Here is a 21,353-nt window from a genome sequence, read left to right as displayed (position 1 = left end):
GAAGAATGGGATGGGATCTCAATGCCCCCCCCCCCAAAAAAAAAGAATGCCCCAGTGATGTAACTTCCTTCCACTAGGCCCTACCTCCTGAAGACCCCACCAACTCCTGGTAGCACCACAGACAGAGCCTTTAGCACAGTCCATTGTTTGATTTACTGTTGCTGTGATAGAACAGCATGGCTTCACACAACTTCTGGAGAGGATTTACACCCCCCCTACCTCCACCCCACCCCCACACCAGTTACAGTCTATAGTCAGGGGAAGTGGAAACAGGAACTCAGGGCAGAAACCTGGAGACAGGAACTGAAGCAGAAGCCATGGAGAAACACTGCTTACTGGCTTGTTCCTTGTGGTCTGCTAAGCTGCTTTCTTATATCACCCGGGAAAACAAACCGGCCCAGGGGTGGTACGGCCCCCATAGGCTGGGCTCTCCTCTGGCAACTAGCTATCAAGAAAATGCCTCCCACACTCACCTACAGGCAATCTGATGGAGGCTTTCTCCTAGTGAAGGTTTCTCTTCCCAGGTAACTCTGGCTTGTATCAAGCTGACAGAAAGCCAGGCGGGATATGTGGTCTTCGGGGGAACACGTTAAGACTTACACCGTGACAATCTGCTTTGTGGGCACAGGAGCAACATTCTTTTAAGAGACTGCATACCGAATGGAGAACTCCACTGGAATTAATAACTGAGATAACTTGCTGGCTGTTAGAGCTTAGACTCTGGATGGAGATTCCTTCTGTTGCTATGTAAAGTAACAATTGTACAGTCTGGCAATTTCTCAAGTGCATAACCAAGGGCAGACTCAAGAACAGCCTTTGTTACTTCTGATTTTATGTGTTCGTTGTTTCTCTTGTGAAAATAAGTACAGACCACAAATCGGCTGTTAGATTCATTTTCTTTCTTCCCATCTCCTTATTTTTAGGAATAGGGGTTTATGAATATTTCAAATGATAGTCAAGGAAGTTTAAAAAAAGCCTTAGAAATGAACCAAATCACATGGTTGATTGCTGAATATTTTTGACCTGATTATGATAATGAGTTTATATTAACACTAACCAAAATACATGTTTAAGAGTTTAGAATTTGCATAAAATATTTATGGCAGTCACATTTCCAGTTTTCAGTTTCTGTTTATGGACTATGTCCTACGACTCCCCAAACAGAATCACGGTCCCTACATCATGGACTTTAAACTCAAGTTTGTGTGTGCTGGATCCATGTCACCCTGTGGAATGCTGTGCCAGGCTGAAGAGAGGTCGAGCAGAGAAGGCAAGTTACAGGCAGAGTGGCGCTAGATAGGTCAGCTACGTGTTATTTTCTAACTTGAGATAAAGTTACATTTTTTTTATGTGTTTCTGCCAGAGATTATTTTTATTCTGTAGAAAGCTGGGGAGGGGGAATAAACTTATATTCCTCACTCCTCGGGAACTAATGTTTCTGGGGTGTTCACATAATAAACTTTAAATACGTGGTATCATTCAAGAAACTCGATGTAAAACAGCTTTGCAAGAAAGGTAGCGTCATGACCAGGGCGACACTTTCTGAGAGGGCCAGAGCCCCACCGAGAGCTGCCTGACTCCTCCCCCTGCCGGTTCCAAGGAAAGGTTTGCCATCTATGAAAGGACCATGGGCCATGGGAGAAGCAGAAGTAGCAATGTCAAGTCTGTGTGCAAGATGGCAGTAGAAGCATCGACATATAGTGAAATAGTGTATCCTCGAGACCTCTTTGGAAGGCAGCTGCTATTGAATGAATTCAATGGAGGTGCAAAGGAGTCAGATATGATGCTCAGGGTACCAGAGGTGGTAACCAGACAAGTCAGGACTCCGCTCCAGATACCTGCACTTACACACATCATCACAGGCCACCTTTTGACTGGGACCGAGGCTTAGCCCTGGGAACCAGTAAAGGCTCTGCAGGGAGGATACTCCAGGTAGAAGGCCCCAATGGAGAAGAAATTTTAGGTCTCCATGGAAGAGTGAGAAAAATTATTGAATATGGTATTGCTGGATCAGGGCAGTGAGCAGGGGGACCAACGGAATAAGGGGGGGGACAACAGGAGGAGGGAAAGACAGATAGGTGAGGAAAAAAATTCCTTTCCTTAATGCTATACAAGTAAGAATCTCAACTTGCATTTTTTCTAATAATGAACTAATGATTGAATAATCAGTAAGGATGGAGCCGATGCCCTAATGTGGTAAGCAAGGGGCTCTGCCACCGAGCCACATCTCCAACTGTGTTTTTGTTTTTAAACAGGAAATAATCAGTGTAAGGAAGACCTTTACCGTTATTTAAAACAGAGAGACAACAGGCACAGTGGTACACATTTGTAATCCCTGGACTTAGGAGGTTGAGGCAGGAGGACAGCGAGTTTGAGTTTAGACTGATTACACAGTTCAAAGCCAACTTTATCTCAAGAAGTCAGGGGATGGGTATTTAACGCAGTGGTCGAGGGCTTGCTGAGCAGTTCATTCTCTGACAGCACTGAAACCCCTTACCCTCAACGATGGCTACTTTCAATTGTTAGCTTGGTCTAGAATCGTGAAGGAGACACATTTCTGGGCATGCCTCATTTCCATGAGGAGCCACCTTGACAGTGAGTAGCATTCCTCCATGGCCTAGGATCCTGGATGGAGCAAAAGGAGAAAAGGAAAAAGCAAAAGGGGCTCCAGCACTCACAGCTCTTGTCTCCCAGCTGTGGACACAATGCGGCAACCACCATGCCTTCCTGCTTCCCGCTTCCTGCTTCCCTATCCCCATGGCCTCTCCCCTCACAGCACAAGCCAAATCAAGTGCTTCTTTTTTTACATGCTTTCCTTGGGTATGTGTTCACAGAAATAGAAAAAAAAAAAGTAACTAACATGCACTCCCAACAGAAACACACACACACACACAAAAAAAAAAAACACCACAAAGCAACCTGGAGAGATGGCTCAGAAATTAAGAGAGATTTCTGCTCTCTCAGAAGACCACGGTTCAGTTTCCAGAGCCTACATGGATAGCTCACATTTACCTGTGTCTTCATCACCAGGGCATCCAACATGCACAGGTGTCTGTATATTCATTCATAAAAGTAAACAATGAAATTTAAAAGCAGCAGCAAATACTCTGAGACGTAAAAGCATTGCGGCATACCTACACAGATTTTCACTTGGAAATATTTTCTCCTTGAGCCTCTCAGTAGAGTGCTTTATTAGTCATCATGCATTTTGATGAACATTAAGAACTACTGATAGTTGTCTGGAAAGAAGCTGAATTTTACTATTCCTTAGGTTTCCGCTATGCTTGCATTCATTTGCATATACAAATGGTTATGTCACTATTATATAACGCATACAAATGTAACATCTTTTAAAAACTTCTATTCAAAGTTGTTTTTTTTTTTTCTTCTGACTACTCAGTTTCGCAATTTAAAAGATGCAAAATTGCATTTGCTCTGTATATATTCTCATCAGCCACCAGATGGCACAAGGTGTGAGCGTTCTATTCTGACAGGGTCACTGCACAGAACTTGGCCTATAAACTCAAAATAACGTATTTTGAAGTGTTCTAGCACTCAGACAGCCCAGTTATTTTAGCCACGTGTAGAAGTGAGTGACTAAGAGGAAATTGACGTGGTCCTCATTTTTCTCAATCTTGGGGTTCTGTGAGATGTTGGTACTACATAATGAGCCAATGAGCAAACAAGTAAAACAAAACAGTTCTGTTACAGGAAATAGGAAAGGAAGTCATGTCAAAGCAATGACCATCTTAGAGTCTGAGGAAGTTTTTCAACTGCAAAAGAAACTTGAAACATGACTTCAAGGGAGGAAAAAAAAACCCAGGTTGGTACTCCTTCAAATTCAACTTAATACCTTTTTTCCTTCCCTATAATTTATGCTGAAAGCAGAAAAGTAATAAAAAAAAATTCTGCACTTTGGCTCAAATAAAGGTTGTTGCTAAACTTGTGGGGGGAATGGATAAAAAAAACCTATTAGACTTTTGCTCAAATTCATAATGTAGTGCACTGTTTAATGATCATGTCTCCCTGTGAGAAAAGCACACTGACTGCTGACAGTGGGCTAAAGTGTGAGCGGGAGAAGGGAGTTCTTCCCTTCTCGTGCCTCATGGCAGCACAGTTGCTGAGCACTGTGAATAAAGCACACTGTTCATATGCTTTCTCTCCTATGTGGAATCCAGAACACACACACACACACACACTACAAGGGAGGCTGGAAAGAGGAGAGAACCTAGCAGAGAGATGGGCAGAGAGAGAAAGAAAGTGTTTACTAGGGTCTGAGTATGTTATAATTGAATTTTAAAAAAACCATTCTAAAACCCATCAATTTGTCCATTAAACACACAGCTCTTTCATTGACTGAATATGTACTGTGTGTGCATACATGCCTGCGTGTTTACATGTGTGGGATTGCCTGGAGGCTGGCGGTTGAGATCTCATGTCCTTCTTGATTGTCCCACTAAGGTAGGGTCCCTCGCTTATCCTGGAGCTCTCTGAATTGGTTAGTAGGGAAAGTATGCTGGTGTGGCAGGCTCCTTCTGAGCACAGGGCTGACGGGAGGCCACCAGGCCAACCTGGCATTGACACCATGCTGGGGACCTAGACTCTGCTCTTTTGACTTGCATGGCAAGTGCTTTATTCCTAGATCTTCCTCCATTAAAAATTTAAATTACACAATAATAAAGATTATACCTATAATCTTTATATATATACATATGTATATATGTATTCTTTATATATATAAATCTGTATGTGTAGGTATATATGTATATGTATACATACGTATATGCATATATATATATATATCATATATGAGAAATCTTTGGGGAAACCAAGTTGGAGGTGTGAGAAAGATGAAAAGTTAGCTGGTGATAACTAACTTGGAAGAGAGCTGGCTGGGCTCCTCCCTATGGGCTCACGCCCTATCTCCTTGTTTGCCAGCTTTCACTCCCTGAGTTCCTGTGAAAGGAAATTAGGCTTTCTTATTATTGTTCTCATGATGGAGAAAGGCATAGGCTGCTATTGCCAGGGCTTCTGCTAACGGCTCAGGAGACAGTAGAGAGCAGAGTCACTCAAGGTCAAAGCCATCATGCATTCAAGGCATTTGGGATGTCTTACTTTGATCCCCATCGCTGACGATACTGTAGTCCCTCGTTCGTCCAGTTTTGATACTGTGCCATGAAATTTGGATCTCCAACAACTGAAAGAAAATGATTTAAAATAGAAGTATTCATAAGCACTTTTTAATATAGCTCAGAGTTGAGAGTAACTCACTTCTGATTAAGTTGATATGTGGCAACTGTGTAGTTCATGTTACAATGCTCAGGGACTTTGCAAATATTTTCTTTTTATTGGAACTGTGTAATACTCAATATTGTTTGAAATAAGTAGACTGTGACTTGGAAATTGTTTTTGTTATAATGACATTTGTTTATATATCATTTATGCAGTGAAATAAAATTTATGGGAGACCATTGTTATAGACCAAAGTCTCTGGTTCCTCTTCTCCTTCTTAAGACTGAGTTTGTAGTTGAACCACTAAATTGGCAAGATGCTATTGATGTAATCTGGAGTCTCTAAGGTATCAATGGTTTACCTTTTCTTTGTAATGCAATGATACTTGCTTTTGATAGAAAATACTTGTTTTTTTTTCTTCTGTTAAATTACATGATTTTTACCAGCAACATTTCTATACACTCTAACTTTTTTCTTCCTCAGATCCACATGAGCATACACAACCACGCTGTCTTCCACGTCTCACTAGACTCTTTGTGCTGGTATCTGAGGAAAATATCCTTTCCATTAAAGAAGCAGATATTGGCTCTCTAGAGTTCTTGGTGAAGAATTGTTTTTCTTTTAGTAATTATTATAAGTAACATTACTGGATTTTTTTTTCTTAAGAGACAGGCTTTCTCTTTTTCTGTATGTCTCTGGCTGTCTTGGAACCCACTCCATAGTTCAGGCTGCCCTCAGATTCACAGAGATCCATCTGCCTTTGCCTTCCCAGTGCTGAGATTAAAGATGTGCGCCGCCACCACCCAGCTTGAAATTCTTACTATAGGCTCATGTATACAGAGAAGTTATGGGGGGTGGGTACCCTTAGATCTCCCAGACAAACAGACTAGAAATGTTCAAGACTGTCTTCTTATCAACCATCTTCAACTTACATGGACAGAATTAAACATTTTGCTAAGGTTCTATTTTCCTTTTATTTATTTATTTATTTATTTATTTTGAAATGTTCTTTCCTGCATTATGTATGTGAACCCGTCTCTGCCTTATATATGACAAGCCCGGAATGAGCAGGTCACCTCTTCCAAGAAGTCCATTCATGAGAGATGGCAACCCCACAGTTCTTTTTACAGACTTTTAACACCTCATATTTTACCTGTATGCTTTGTTGTTGTTTGGGTTTTTGCTTGTTGGTTTTGTTTCTTTGTTTTGTTCATCTGTCTACTACCCCCTGCCTGTAGACTCCTTAGACAGCTTACCCACAATATGTATCTTCTTTTCTCCAAGACTCAGTCAATTGTTTGCATATACATGCTCAGTGAGTGAACTAGAGGAAAACCACAAAGGATGAGGACAGGGAAGAGACAGAGGAGGAGGAGAGGAGTCATGAAATTTTCACCTATGGTCTAGAGAGTAAAATCCCTGCCTCAGGGCTCTTGCTTGTGGGACAGTTTTGTAAGCCATAGCAGAAAAGCATCCCCTTCATGGCTTTCATCGCGTCATTCTTTCTTTTCCATAATGTAATTCTTTCTCTTGAAAATTACAGTGTTGCTTCCATTCTGGGATTTGTTTGTTTTTACAGCAGTGGGGATAGAACCCAGGAACTTTTGCCTGCCTACTCTTTTTTTTTTTTTTTTTTCTCTCATAAGGAGGCATGAAAGGCAGGGGAATTGTGTGTGTGTGGGTGGGTGTGGTGTGGTGGGGTGGGGTGGTGATGAGAAGAGAGAAATATCCGTCTCCTTGGAATCCAGTTGAAGCCCTTTGCCAGAAGGAAACCAAGAATGCACAATTAACAACTGCTTAAGGCCTTTCTCCCTTCCCAGCTGTAAACCTGTAATTTTCTGGCAATCTCAGCAGAAGCCCTGTTTGCAGGGAAAGGACACATGCACACTACATTCTGGTTTCCCTTTATTAGATTATCATTCCTTCCAACGTGCCTCCTGACCCACTTTATAATCTCACTTATCAAATGAGAACCAAAGGGGGGAAGGGTTCTCAGAGCAACCTTTGGGGTGTAACTTGAGAGTCACCAATATACGGATAGTACAGAGACAATTAATTGCCACTCTCCTCTGAGAAGCCCGTGCCTTATCCTTATTGTTCCTACTTTCTCTTGAGAAACATATAACAGGCTTGGGGTGTGCCTTTCTTTCTGAATGCCCGTCTCTTAGCTCCCATGCTTAAATCTGCTAAATATCTTTAACAGACTTTCCAACTCTGCCTCATCTTTGGCATTGAAGCCAGGAACCCTGGTTTGGCCTGAGTTAGGTCTCTGAACATGGAAAGAAATTCCAGTTGTGTGTCAGTTTGTCCTCCCACCGCTTGTCCTATAAATGCAGAAGTTGACATAAAAGTTGCCCATCTTCTCTGTCAGGACTGTCAAATCCAGAAATCACGGTACCAGCTTGGACTGCGTGTGTGTGTGTGTGTGTGTGTGTGTGTGTGTGTGTGTGTGTGTGTTTACATGCATACTATCTCCTGTAACCACAGAGCACCTAAAAGTGGGGAGAATGCTCTTTGCTCATTAATAGGAATGAAAGAAGGCATTCAATTAGGTAAGCCGCCCACTTGAATTTGCTTACCTGTACGTTGCAAAACTAGCATGGGACTAAGGAGTTGCTGACTTCTGACACCATGCGGTTCCCACCTGTGGCTGCGCTTTATAGTCACCTTTACAGTCACTGGGGGAGCTTTCAAAAGCTACCACTACCCAGTCCTGCTGCCAACCCTGATGGAATTGGTTTGGGTGTGCCCTTTCTGTTGGAATTTTTACAAGCTCCTCAGGTGGCTCTAATGAGTGGTTGCGGGCGGAGAGGCAGGGCTCTGGAAGGAGGCACATTGCCTCTCGGATGGAAGGAAGGGCCTTTGGAAGATGCAAAGAATGAAAGTCTCCCGGGGTGAAAGCAGGCACCCCTCTGAGGCCGGAGGCTGTTTGGTTTGCCTGCTGACAGCAAACAAGCACCAGGAAGCCTCCGCTCAGTGCAGCACAGCATGCTGCGCTCAGGAATTCTTTTCCTGGAACGTAAGCATTTCCGTATGGGGATCATATTCTGTCGTTAAAGAGCTGTTCCTACAACCATATGCATGGGTTTTCTCTCTGCCAAACCCTTTATTTGACATTTTATAGTGATGGGTCATTTTACAGTGGGGTCACTGGTACATTTCTCTTTATGATTTCCTATGACTGTGAATGAAAATGACACTGCGTTTTAGAAATTATGCTTGTCCTTCAGCGTCTGAACGTAATCCTCACACTATGCTGTGATAATATGCTGCCATATTATAAAGGCAGAAGAGTATCACAGGAGGGAAAAGTAGAGCCAGAGGCCTAGTCCAAGTCTCTGGACCACAAGGCTGATAACTGAGGATAAGCATCCGTCCTTAGCTCTGCACACTAAACACACGCTAAGCACCGTACCTCTGGGATGCACGTGATTGCTCTCGTTTATAAACATGGCAGCTGGGCCAAGGAGAGAGTCACACAGCTAGCAAATAATAGCAAAGATAAGCCATGGGAACTTGGCTCTAGAATTTACCCTCTTTCTTGATATGTGGTATTTTCTTCTAGGTAGATGACCTTAGATAAATTTACCTGGTTTTGCCTAGTCTCATTTTCTCACCTGAATAAAAGGGGTTAGAATAACGTCTACCCCTTGGGCAGATGTATGACTGTTTGTGACATATAATAAGGTGTTCAGTACATAAATACTGGCTGAATAAATAAAGGAGTGATGAACTGGGGTGGTTAAAAGCATAATATATATAGACACACTCTAAAGATGTATCGTGAAAAGACACACTCATGACTATTATGACATTGGTGTCTACATGTAGCTTTGTGGCTCAAAAATATGAAAAAATGTTAATACCCAAATCAAAATACAACCACTTCCTACTCATAAAATATAAACCTCTTAAAATATGCATGGGATTTTAATAATCTCAGCATTATCGATAAGAATATAAATGTATAAATGAAGTTATAAGAGGGTTCCTTTGTATTTCCAAGTCACTGAAGAAGTATTCTACAATCTAAAAGCTTTATCTTCATTACTGCCAGGAAATTCAGCCATTAAAGAAGAGAGCGTTGGTGCTCGTCCAGCTGGACTATCAAAAGGCAGCGTGGCCAGCAGCGTATGTCGGGTTTACATTTCCTTTTTTAAATTAGGTGCTGGTTACTTTTGAGGGAAGGCTCTTGGGACATTTTTTATAACAATTCCACGGGAAGAGGAGGCAGTGGGATTGTGAAAATTGCCACTCTGTGTTAGACTCAAAGTCTCAGGAATACTTCTGGGCTACAGATAACCATTCCCAGGCTCTGCTTTCCCGGAGGATGAGTAACAGACTGGGCTAGTGACAGACAGATGTAGAAACAACCAAACTCAACACGCTGGAGCCAAACACTGTTGAGGGAGAAACCATTATCAGGGAATCACCATCATTTTCTTCCATTTTAAAATCACTTATTATTACTATTATTATTATTAAGTGGCAACCAAGTTTTGGCATATGGTTGTACCTTTTGCCTAGGGGTTAGGTTTCTATGGACCTATGTCCATATGTTCTATGTTACTGCAAAAATCTGCGGATTTTTTTGTTTGTTTTGTTTTGTTTTTTTTTGCCTCTTAGTCCCTGGAGTTAATATCTCTCAATGCCAGGTTTTGACGATAAATATTTATTGTCCCCAAATCCATCTGTGCTCTCCATACTCCACACACAGCAGGTGCTTGAAACGAACCGATTGGTCGGTTATAGGCTCATGTGGCCTCCAAACTTTGAAAGTAAACACCCATGACACTCTAACATCAGAAATATAAATTTTCTGAACTGACGGCGTTGCTAAAAATCTGTGTATCATGATGCACTTTGGATGAGCTTTTCCAACCACTCTTGTGTGAGTGAGGATGATAACATATAATCATAATGTAATCAATAAACAACTTCCTGAAAGAGTGATTTCCTAAACATTATCTATCTGTCTTGGTTTTGTAGGTGTTAAGCTTAGTAGTACTTTTACTTTAGCTTATGCCAAAAAGAAAAGAAAAAAACACAAAACAAAAGCTTTTTCTATAGTTAGAAAACTATTACGATGAGATGAGTGACCGTAAGGGTGGAGGTGGGTAGGAGCATTATAATGTTGGAAGAGATAAATCAAGAATACAAAGAAGAAAGATTCAGAGGCATAGGATTATTTTAGGAATTCTTAGGCTGAAGAAAATGCAAAAAATAGTGAGCTACCAGTACCCAACACGGAGAAGGAAGAAAGGACAGGTTTGGGAGTGTGAGGGCGAACTGGGTTCAGGATATCCTCAGTTGTGTGCCTGTACTCTGTGTAGGTGGGGCTCAGGACATGGCTGCAGATGAGGGTCTGGCTACAGTGGGAGAGGCCTTTCAGAGAGATTGGGGGAAGGGTCATCATTGAGGAAAGAGGCAGAGAATACTTAGGAAGGAAGCAGAAAACTCAAGGGTGCAACAGCTAAGAAAGGAAAGGATGGCGGCTTGCTGCAGCAACGCCAGTGGCAGACCCGGAGGAACGAGACTGCACAGGATTGCAAGAAAACGGCAGACATGCCGGACCTGGGGGAAGCCGCCAGTGTTGGCGCATGGGCGGCCTGCTTCTGACCCATGACGTCATCATGTGCTGCCTGCCCGCCAGGGGTGTGGCAGATACACCTGGCAGAGCGGTCCAGTTGCCCATGAGCTAACAGAGGACCAACCCGCCACCTCGGGGCGCCCCGCTCCGCCTATCTCTGTCTTTCTATCTCTCTGCCCTCACGCCTCGCTCAGGCCCTCCCTCTCTTCTGCTTCCCTTCCCCTGAATAAACTCTTTCATGAGATCTGTTGTGTGCACGTGTGCATCATTTTAAAATGAAAACAATAAGGCCAACCCGAAGAAAGCTGAGACACAGGAGAACACCACTGAACAGGAAAAGAGGAGTGAAATTTCCTAAAAGCCTAGGAGGATTTCCCCACCCCACCCCGTCATCTCCAAGACCTCCTCGTGATGTGGAGAAAGAGCTACCTGCGAGATGGATGCGAGCCACAGGCTGCACTGTGAACCCGGGCATGCCACCTGCCCGCCAGTCTCTGAACAGGGATCTCCGCCCTCAGCCCCCATCAGGCTGTCAAATTTCACCGGTTTGCTCTGGGATATTATAGAAAATTAGTTGTATGACTGATGAAAATAAAACCTCGTGGCACGGGAAAAAAAAAACTGACAAAAGAAAGAAAAGAGAGAGAGAGAGGAAGGAAGGAAGGAAGGAAGGAAGGAAGGAAGAAGAAAGAAAGAAAGAAAGAAAGAAAGAAAGAAAGAAAGAAAGAAAGAAAGAAAGAAAGAGGGACTATAAAAAGTCATCACAGCCTCTGGGATCTGCAGTCCCTTCTAATTTCACACTGTAAGTGCTGCTTTGGCAGGATGGCTGGGGCAAAGCTACATTTTCACTTAAGCGTGTGGAGACTGGATAGCCTACTTTGAGACAAATAATGACACATACTCTGAACGTCCTGTTAAGTGGAACCAGTTGCTCAGCTCTTGCATTTTGTCCTTGTGGCCCCAGACAATGTTTTCTTACATCGATGGAACGGAAGAGCCCCCAGCTCTCATGTTTTCTGGCTGCCTTTGCTCTCCACCCAGGCTGTGGCTCTGGGGATGACTGTGTTTGAAACGGAAAGGGTCCACCCTTCTGTGAACCCTTCTTTCTGGGGTGAAGGCAGTTAAGTAAACCTTATACGATTAAGAACTTCATCAATTGCCTATCCTTACTTCTGGCTTTTAAACAGACTTCAGGTTGGGGCCCTGCACAAAAGAGGAACTAAATTAATAGTTGCTGAATGAATATGGCACAGAGAGCCAACTGAACAGTTTACTGCTCTTGCATAGCAGATATGTGTCCATTAGTCTTGAGGCAATAGTAAGACAAACTGAGAATAATCAACAGAGCAAAAGACATTAAAAGGACACGGAATAAGGCAAGATCAACTTACATGGATTTTTGGAGTATTCTGCGGCTTTTGATGTGGCTACCTCACACCATTTCTTGTAGTAATCACTAAATGCGATTTTTTTAATTCTGAAAGTATAAACAAAAGACCATATATAATTCATAAATTTGTCCTTAAAGTTGTCTGATCAGAGCACATGATTCAGCTAATACCATACCAAACATGACTGATAAACATTATGAGCTCTTTTCTTTTTTTCTTTTCTTTTTTCTTTTCTTTTCTTTTTTCCCTTTCTTTTTCATTCTTTTGAGACCAGAAATGTGTGTCCCTGGCAGGCCTTGATCTCTATGTAGTCCAGGTTAACCTGAAACTCACAGTCCTCCTGCTTCAGTCTCCTTTGTGCCGGGATTACAGGCATGCGCCACCATGCCAGGCTTTGGATACACATCTCTAAGAATCACACATTTGGTAAGTGTATCAAATACATTAATTTCACCACTGACAAGTATAGATCACAGGAAAGACAAGCTATTTAATTCATTTTTCAGTAACAGAGTAGATTTCCGCCGATGTGCACATTATCTATACTGTGAGAACAAACTGTAGCTGTAAGACATCTACCTTTAAGCCAATATTTAAAAGGAACTTTAAGGGAAGCATTGCATTTGTACTTATTTTTTTTATTCTACAATAAACTTTTCTTAAATGTCATGTCCAATTTATTACGATTGTTCTTATTTCCTTTTCATAGGGAGAGTAAAAGCCCAAGGATAGAGATTTCGTCTTTACACAGCATCTAGCCATTGCTGAGATGGAAAAACTCCTCCCTTTCTCATTCTCCCTTCCCTCTGTGTTGGTGTCATTGGGCTCTAACAGGGGCACAAAGGCTAGTGAAAAGCAGTAAATGGCAACTGTCGAGCACTTTAAAGAACCGCATCGCTACGTTTTTCTTACTCTGAACTTGTTGAACACAGCAATTTGCAGCTCTGTAAATAAAGCATCACTCAGAGATAATGTTCAGCCATGTGAAAGCATCAGCTAATGGGTGCAGGTAGTGGCTTAAGCATCAGGTGTAATATCCCTTATGTCTGTTTTCCAGTTTAGCGTCTCAGTTCTTTGGAAGCAGAAACACATTTTCAGTTAAAACAAATAATATTAGTATTAATTTTTTACGGGTCAATTGTTAAGTCCCTTAAGGTAAATATTTGACTCAATGCTGAAATTAATGGAGCAATATTTAAATGGATCAGTGCATTCATTTATTTAGCAGTTCAGGACACCTAATTTTAAGATTAACATTTTTCAAATGTGTTATTACTTTTCCAATCATACATAAGTAGAACTCTAAACCTTGGTGAAGATAAATTAACCATTACTATTATTGCTTCCAGGCTGGCCTGCCAAGATTCACACTACCAAACGATATGCTAAAGGAACGTGAATTTGCCCCTGAAATGTATCAGCAATTTGCAGCCAGGGTAACAAAATGAAAGGCTGCATGAAAATCTTGAGATCAATTTGCCGTCACAGTTCATTTAACAGACAACAATGACCCAAGAGGAAGGAAACTGTCAACACACTGTCATGAAAAAAAAAAATACATATACCATCTTTAGGCACAATCGTCTCCATTGTCTTTTGTCTGTTGGAGGATGACCCACGACCCTCTGCCTTCCCAGGGGTGTCCTGTTCAGTTTCAAATTGTTAGCCCTCAGGGGATTTCTTTTCTTTCTTCCAGAGTAATTAAAAATATTACCCAAAAAGGTGTAACTGTGGCTAGTTTGAACGCACAAAGAAGAGTATCTTAAATATTTGCCTTTCCAATTCAATAAGGGAAACAGTACCTTAAAAGAACAATAATGATAACAGTAAACAATAATGTTTACTATTATTCAGGAAGACTATGACACTAACAAGGAGATAAATGGAATACAAATGTGTCGGTGGTTCCCACCAATACCAAGAACATACTGACTATTGTCTCTGACAATGAAAAAGGAAACACAAATTTGTAAGTTTATACTGGACACAAGAGCTGATTTTTTTTTTTCTGTTGAAATAAGACCTAGTCCCTGAGCGAGTGAAGAGAGCAGCTTTCTCTATTCCGTAATAGGGTGCTGCATGCTTCAACATTTGGATCATATGATACATTGACCATACTTCTTTAGAAGTGGCAATAAACTAAAGAATCTGGAGGAAGGTGATAATAAAACTTTTGTTTGGAGGTCGTCAGGGAGTCATTTGGAGTGCATGTCCGCAGAAACGAAGGAGGCACCATAGGCTCTGGGAACGGCCTCAGCCATATTTGGGGGTGGGTATGGAGTGTGAGCATATGAACCCAGAGGATCTTGAAGGAAGGGAAGAGAGGCATGAGGCAGTTGAGTTCTATGGACAGTTTAGATTGAGAGCAGCTGGATGCCATTCAAACAAGGGAAGCTTGGTGGGGCGGGATGGTTGTGTGGAGGCGGAGGGTGGTTGAGATTGGTTGACAGCCTGGGTCTGTCAGGCTTGAGAGAGGATTCAATACTGGAATGTCAAAAAGAGGCTGGGGCTCGAGCAAAGGTTTCCTTGGGGGTCTCACGTGTGGTGAGTTTCGTAAGGAAGGCTAAACGTTGGATCAGTCAAGGAAACTAAAGAACGGAGGCGGGAGCTACCTCACAGCAGGGGTAGGGAGCAAAGGTGAGGAGCAGGCCCAGGCGAAGCTAAGGTGATGCTGAAGAAAGAGCTGGTTGCCTACCTGACACGTGAGAGGTGAAAGAATGTGGGGGTCAAATCCTTTTCTGAAGTAGCTTTCTTGTAATAGAAAACATTAGGTGGGACCAAAGTAAAATATGAGTGTAATTTTAGATGTGGCCTTAGGTGATCCTATGACAGATGAGAGAAAATGACCTTTTGGGATCTGACGGTGAGCTTGGGAATGGAAAAAGAAAGATTGACAGGTGAAACTATGAAGGAAAACAAACCCCAAAACACTGTTTGGAAGAGGAAGAGCAGACACCAGTTTGAAGAAAGCCAGTGATGGGAAAAGGCAGGCGCATTGCCTGGAAGGAGAAAATAACAGTGATGCTCTTTTAGGGAAGCAACGCGCAGCTGGAACTTTGTCTGGTGAAACTTCTCCTACGATAACCAAACTAGTTCTTAGCATCATGGTGAAGACCGAGAGGTCTGGAATCAGTGGGGTGAACCGTCTGGCCTTGTTACTTCTTGACTGTGTGATGGGATGGGGGTGAGTTATGTAACCTTTCTACGCTTGTTTCCTCATTGCTAAGAGAAGAGGAAACTTTTCTCAAGAGGTTGCCGTGGGTATCCAGTGAAATCGTGCATGAAGGGAGCCAAGTTTAGCGCTTCATCAGCACTCAGAGTCATGATCTCCTCAGTCGGCTTCCCAGAGTATCTCATTCTCACACCCTGCTAGCTGCTTTCCTACCTTCTACTCTTCATGCAACACCTCGGCTGCAAGGTGACATGTGTCATCTAATTCTAGAGGGCCAAGCCTCAACACTTTCAAACTAAACTCTTCATCAGCTGGCCGTGCCCAGCCCTTCCTTCTCCCAGGGTCTCTTTCTTCTTGTCAGAGCCCCCACCTCTTGGGAGTTCCTGCGAATCTTGAACATCCTATAATCCTGGACTTCTGTTTCTGTGCAACTTTTTCTAACCGAAGAGATCCTTGCCCTGCTTCTTTTCATTTCATACTCATCAAAGCCTGGGTCCAGTCTAACAACTGTCTATGACATTTATTTCAGGGATAGGAACATGAATTGCAAAGGTTAAACCAGGACTGGAGAGGTGGGTCTATGGGCAAGGATATTCGCCACATAAGCCTGAGTGTTGGGAGCCGTGCAGGAGGAACAGCAAATGGTGCTAGAACTCATGGAATGTGGCCCACCACTTAGTGGATCCATGATGATCGTGTCTCGGCCTGGGACAGCCCTGAGAACTACGTGTCCTGAGGACTTGAAGCTGTTATGGAGCACAGCTCTGCTTGTTATCCTGGTGGTCCCCATAATCCTCCTAACATATGAATTGTGTGAAAACTCTAAGAGGGCTTCCAGCCTCTGACTGGGCACTATATCTGAACCTACAAATAACAATGCTTGATCTCATTCAGGCATCGCTGCTGGAGCAGATTAATGATTTAACCAGCACCCTTGAAAAGAACCTACAGATGTGGATTGTTAGCAACGACCACTACCCTTTAGAGAGAATTTGGAAAAATAGATCGTTTAGCAGGGTTAGGAAGAAATGTTTTTTTTGCCAGTGCCTCTGATGTGGAAAATCTTAGGAAAAAACAGACTGTTTATCAAGGTTAAATAAAGATGTTTTTGCTAGGGGCTCTGCAGTAAAAAATCGCAGAGAACAATTTAAAGTTCAGAAAAGTATGCTCTTAATAGTAAAGCCAGGGACATTTTAAGGTTGGTGAACAGAAACAATAGCCCAACATAGCACTGGGCTGATGACCAAAGACAATTGACTTCCTTAGACTTGTTTTCACCCTTATCCTCCTGATATGATCGAATGAAAATTATTAATGAGTAGACGCACACCTTAAAGTAGACTTAAAATAGAGATGGCTGATTTGTTTTATGTATAAAAGTTTAGGTTTGTGATTCTTCTAAGGCTTGTATAAGATTACTTTTTAAGATAATTGATTCTTTCTTTGTAACTGCAAATTGCATCCTGCTGTGAGAAAAAGATGATATGGTTTGGAACTTGCTCTCCAGAGTATGTTCCATCCATCATGACATGCTTTGCCACTACCAGTGGAAAGCCAACACTAGGAGCCAATGGCCCTAGCCAGCACTTACCATGGTAGGTATAAGCCCACACCAGGGAGCAACCAGCACTAGCTGATGCCAGCAATTTAATTCTGGCCCCTCAGATTGCCACTATCAGTGGGAGCCACGGTCGGTAACCAACAGTTCCTGCCCTGGAAAATTACCCTGGGAAAAAGTCTGCTGGGTCACAGCCAGGCAACAGCCAGATCTATGCCCCACCTCAGTTTACCCTATTGGTGTTAAAGCAGGTCTTCAACAGGTGAGGACCCAAGCTCAGTTCCCAGGACCCACGTGGAAGTTGGGCATGGCTATCCGCACCTGCAGTCCCAACATGGCTGCAAGAGTAAGACAGTAAAATGGCTGGGGCTTGCAGGCTAGCCAGCCTAGCCAGAAAGTGGCCGGTTCCGTGACAGACCTTGTCTGAAGGTTACAAGACAGAGAGTGATAGAGCAATCTACCACCCAGTGTTCAATTCACCTAATGTCTTCTGCTTGGTCTCCATGTCAGCGTGGATATACTCAAGCACACATATGTGCATACACACACACACACACATACACGTGCGAGCACATATCAACACGAGCACTCATGCATACACATGTCAGACTGAATCAGGGCGAGGCTCATGGCGACACTCTAGTATGACACATGTTGCTATCTTAGGTCAGCCCAGTTTGTTCCTCCTGTGCGCCTTGCCATTGTTGCCCTTGTAGGCAAGTGTCAGAAGCAGCTTCTCAGGTCCTGGGGGGAAGCCATCCTTTTAAAGTAGTTAAATATTTTGGGAACGATCAACATGGCGTAATAATATGGCATCTTTCAAGCAACAAGTATTGGACGTTTCTCCTTACGTCTTTTACATTTTATCTCAGAAATATTTTGAAGATTTCTGTACAGGTGGTACCCGCCTTTTGCTATGTTGTGACACTATCACAGTGACTCGGAGAGCTTCTCCTGCTGGTGGCCCACCTCTGTAACCTCAGTGTTAGGGAGGCTGAGACAAGACGATGGTGAGTTGCCTTGAAGACATTCTTTTTCTATTTGATTGGTTGTGTGTATATGGAAATAGTTTATTTTAAAATATACTTCTTGTCCTTAGAGCCTTTGCGATATTCCCTTACCTTTCTATCCTTACTTGGCTTTAACTATGGACGGAATCATGTCATCTGTGAAAACACGACTTGTAGAAGTAACCTCTCCCCGCCCCATCGTTTTGCTCTCTGCAGTTTTAGTTACCCATATTAAATGGAATTTTCCATCAAACAACAATATTTCAGAAGTTTTAAATTGCTCGCAGTTTAAGCAGTCCGGAGAGTCTTGTGCTGTTTCCTCTGTCACTTGGAAGAAGACAGCTTCTTGTCCAAGTGTATCCACGCTCAGTGTACTCCTTGCCATCGGTCAACAAGTAGCCATTTAGACTATCAGATGGACTGCTGCAGTATTGTGTCCCAATGTCTGTAAAACCCATCTCACTTCATCTTTCCACGTAGGCATTTGTCAGCTCACGTCATGACAGGGAGGGTGAGTGTGGGGCGGTAAAACAGCTTCAGACACAGAGATGCTATACCCGCAGCCCTTTATTGCAGAATGTTGTCATAACTGTTCTGTTACAGATCGCTCGTTCTTTTAGGTTTCTTTATTTAATTTTATGCATGCGAATGTTTGCCTGCATTCATGTATGTGTACCATATGTGTGCCTGGTGTCTCTAGAAGTCAGAAGAAGTTCTTGTATCCCCTGGAGCTGGAGTTAGAGGTGGTTGAGAACCACAGTGTGGGTACTGGGAATTGTACCCAGGTCCTCTGGCAAGAGCAACAAGTGTTCTAAAGTGCTGAGCCATTTCTCTAGTCCCATGCCCCAAAACACCTTTTGAAGGAAAAAGGAGAGCAGCAAAACTTAATGCTCTTTTCTTCTTGTGCCCAGTGTGACCAGCTACCACCATGACTTCCCTACCCTCAGACTGTAGGCTGCATAAACCCTTCTCGCCTTAAGCGTTTTGTTATAACAAGAAGACAAGTGACTAATACAGATGTATGGGGGTGGGGGGGAATACATACGCAGTTTGGTATTGTGTGTAATTTTCGCATCCACTAGGGGTCTTGGAATGAGCTTGCTGCCAGTATATGCCAGACTATGCTTCCTTCACATCACCCACTGCAAAGGAAGGCCTGCTTCCCAGTCCACAGGGGAGCTCCTGCCCTGCCTTGATGGGAGGGGGGCACAGATGGTTCTCTGTGAGTCTGAAGCTAGCCTGGTCTACAGAGCAACTTCCAGAACAGCCAGGGCTACACAGAGAAATCCTGCCTCGAAACAAACAAAATGACCTCAAGCCTTGTCTCCCAGGAGAGCCTCTACATACTCTTTTCCATGTTCTGCCAAGGAAGCTATTTCTCCTCAATATTGCCTGGGCATCTTGGATGCATGTCTGCCATTGTGCTTATATTTTGTATCAATGGAACGCAACAGTAAACAGTCACAACTCAACAAGACACCAGATTGCACCTACAAAATATGGGTACAGGGATCAATGACTTGGTTTAAACACACACACACACACACACACACACACACACACACACACACACACTACAACTTCTAAAAGAAGCCCAGACAGAAAAGAAAACAGTAATAATAATATTAAAAAAAATGAGGCCTTGGAGGGAAGAAGTTTCTGCCCAAAGTGACTCATTTGAATAGAATTCACTCTGACCTTAGCATTCTTCAAATTCCTTCTTAGCTACACTGCTAGTGTTTGTCCCATGGCCTTGGGCATTGGGTAGAAGATGTTTCCTATAAAGCCCTGTCCTGAAGGAGAGGCTCTGCCTTCTAGACTACAAGGCTCGTGAATTTAGGGATCACCTATTACAGGGTGGGTCCCCAACCCTGGGATATATTGCCTGCCATAGGATAGCATGTTTAGTGAAAGACTTGTAAAGACACAAAGTTCCTGCCCTTCCATGGATGGAAAAGCCTGCCGCACAACTGATAAGAGGTGTTCGAGATGATAGGCAAAAATTTCAGCTGACTGCACAAGTTCAGTGTGAACGGAACCCCTGTTAAGCCTGAGATTCTCAAGAGAAAGCCCAGTGCCACAACTTTTTGAGCCAAGTTTGAGCAAACTTTAATATTGGCCAGAATGGATTCTGGCCAGGTCCATTCCAGAAGAGGGGGGTGGTCTCAGAAAATGGTGATGAGTCACAGTTTACAGAGGCGTTAAAAGGCAAAAACCATGAGGCCGCTGTATTTCCCCTCAGGTCCAATCAGGAGCTAGCATAGACTCTGCTCTACTCCCTCCCTACATGTGATTAAGCATGTCTGGTGCAGTTGGTCAAACAGACTTGTTCAGGGGAGCAAAACCACGTGGCTGGCTAGCTCCCATCAACAACAGCCTCCAGCATTTCAGGGAGTATCTGTCCTTGGCCAAGTAGAGTGTACAGTTTAACTTTGGCCCTTACACTCCCTAGTTCAACGCTGACAGAACTGCCAATGCTCTATACCATTTGATCACAATCTGCTTGAGTTTTGTGCTGACTTTTGTATTCAGAGGTCCCTGGAACATATTTCTATACACAAATCTTTTCTTCCTGCTCATGAAATCAATGCAAAGCTCCAAGGCAGTGGATTAGACGTTGCGATGTGAAGAGCGCTGTTCTGCTCTGAATAATCTCTACAAGACCTCATTGAGATCTGTTCTTCCAAAACTAAAAAGTAGGGGCCAGAAAAGGTGGCCCAGTGGACCTGAGTTAGCTGATCGTGGTGGTGTGCATCCGTGACTACAGCCCTCTGAAAGACAGAGGAGAGGCAGGCAGGAAAACCACCCAGAAGCTGATGAGCCTGCTTTCCTGAGTATACCTTTTGGCAGCAGAAGAGAGAGATCCTGTCTCACCAGTGTAGGAGAGAAATGGCTTCCAATAGTTGTCTTCTTATCTCCAAATGAATGGCGTGGTACATACAGGCTCCCGCCTCTGTCCATTTCTCTCTCTCTCTTTCTCTCTCTCTCTCACACACACACACAAACACCAACAAATAAAGAACAAGTGACTCAAGGAGAGAGGACACAGTTGAACTCAGCATGTCAGGGGCAAAGACTGGAACACATCCACCAATCTAATCATGATATAGGCTATAAACATGGAGCGTTACTGAAGTCTTGACTCTCCAGCTCCAAATTCGTCCCACCTGAAGGCTTCCCTGGAGAATTCAGGGGTTGCACAAAGCAAATGGACCTGATTCCGGTAAACCAGACCCGATTCTGGGTCATTTATCCTTGTCTAGGTTCAGGAGCACTGCTGGAACCGAACCAGAGGCAAATCTTCTGATGAGGTCCTCTGGGTTTGTTAGTCAGTGCTGGCACTGTGTGACAGATACTCCAAGTAGTTGAACCACAAGAAGAAAGAACCCACGTTTCATAG

General features: G+C 43.2%; 1 protein-coding gene across 2 annotated transcripts in view; it reads right to left on the bottom strand.

The window, feature by feature from the left end:
- Positions 1 to 21,353, bottom strand: part of Ube2u (ubiquitin conjugating enzyme E2 U) — a 66,040-nt gene that overhangs the window by 15,426 nt on the left and 29,261 nt on the right. The window contains exons 7-9 of one of the 2 annotated variants that reach the window (XM_060365966.1): positions 12,214 to 12,299; positions 5,116 to 5,197; positions 880 to 2,625 (exon numbers count right to left, since the gene is read on the bottom strand). In XM_060365966.1, coding sequence (XP_060221949.1) covers positions 2,523 to 2,625; positions 5,116 to 5,197; positions 12,214 to 12,299 — 271 coding nt within the window. In that variant the 3' untranslated portion in view covers positions 880 to 2,522. Of the gene's footprint in view, positions 1 to 879; positions 2,626 to 5,115; positions 5,198 to 12,213; positions 12,300 to 21,353 lie in introns of those variants that run through there. The other variant, XM_060365965.1, reaches the window with a different exon arrangement.

This window comes from Meriones unguiculatus, chromosome 12 (genome assembly GCF_030254825.1).
Source record: "Meriones unguiculatus strain TT.TT164.6M chromosome 12, Bangor_MerUng_6.1, whole genome shotgun sequence".
NCBI lineage: Eukaryota > Metazoa > Chordata > Mammalia > Rodentia > Muridae > Meriones > Meriones unguiculatus.
Note: the sequence above shows the minus strand (reverse complement) of the source record. Positions and strands in the feature narration are given on the sequence as shown.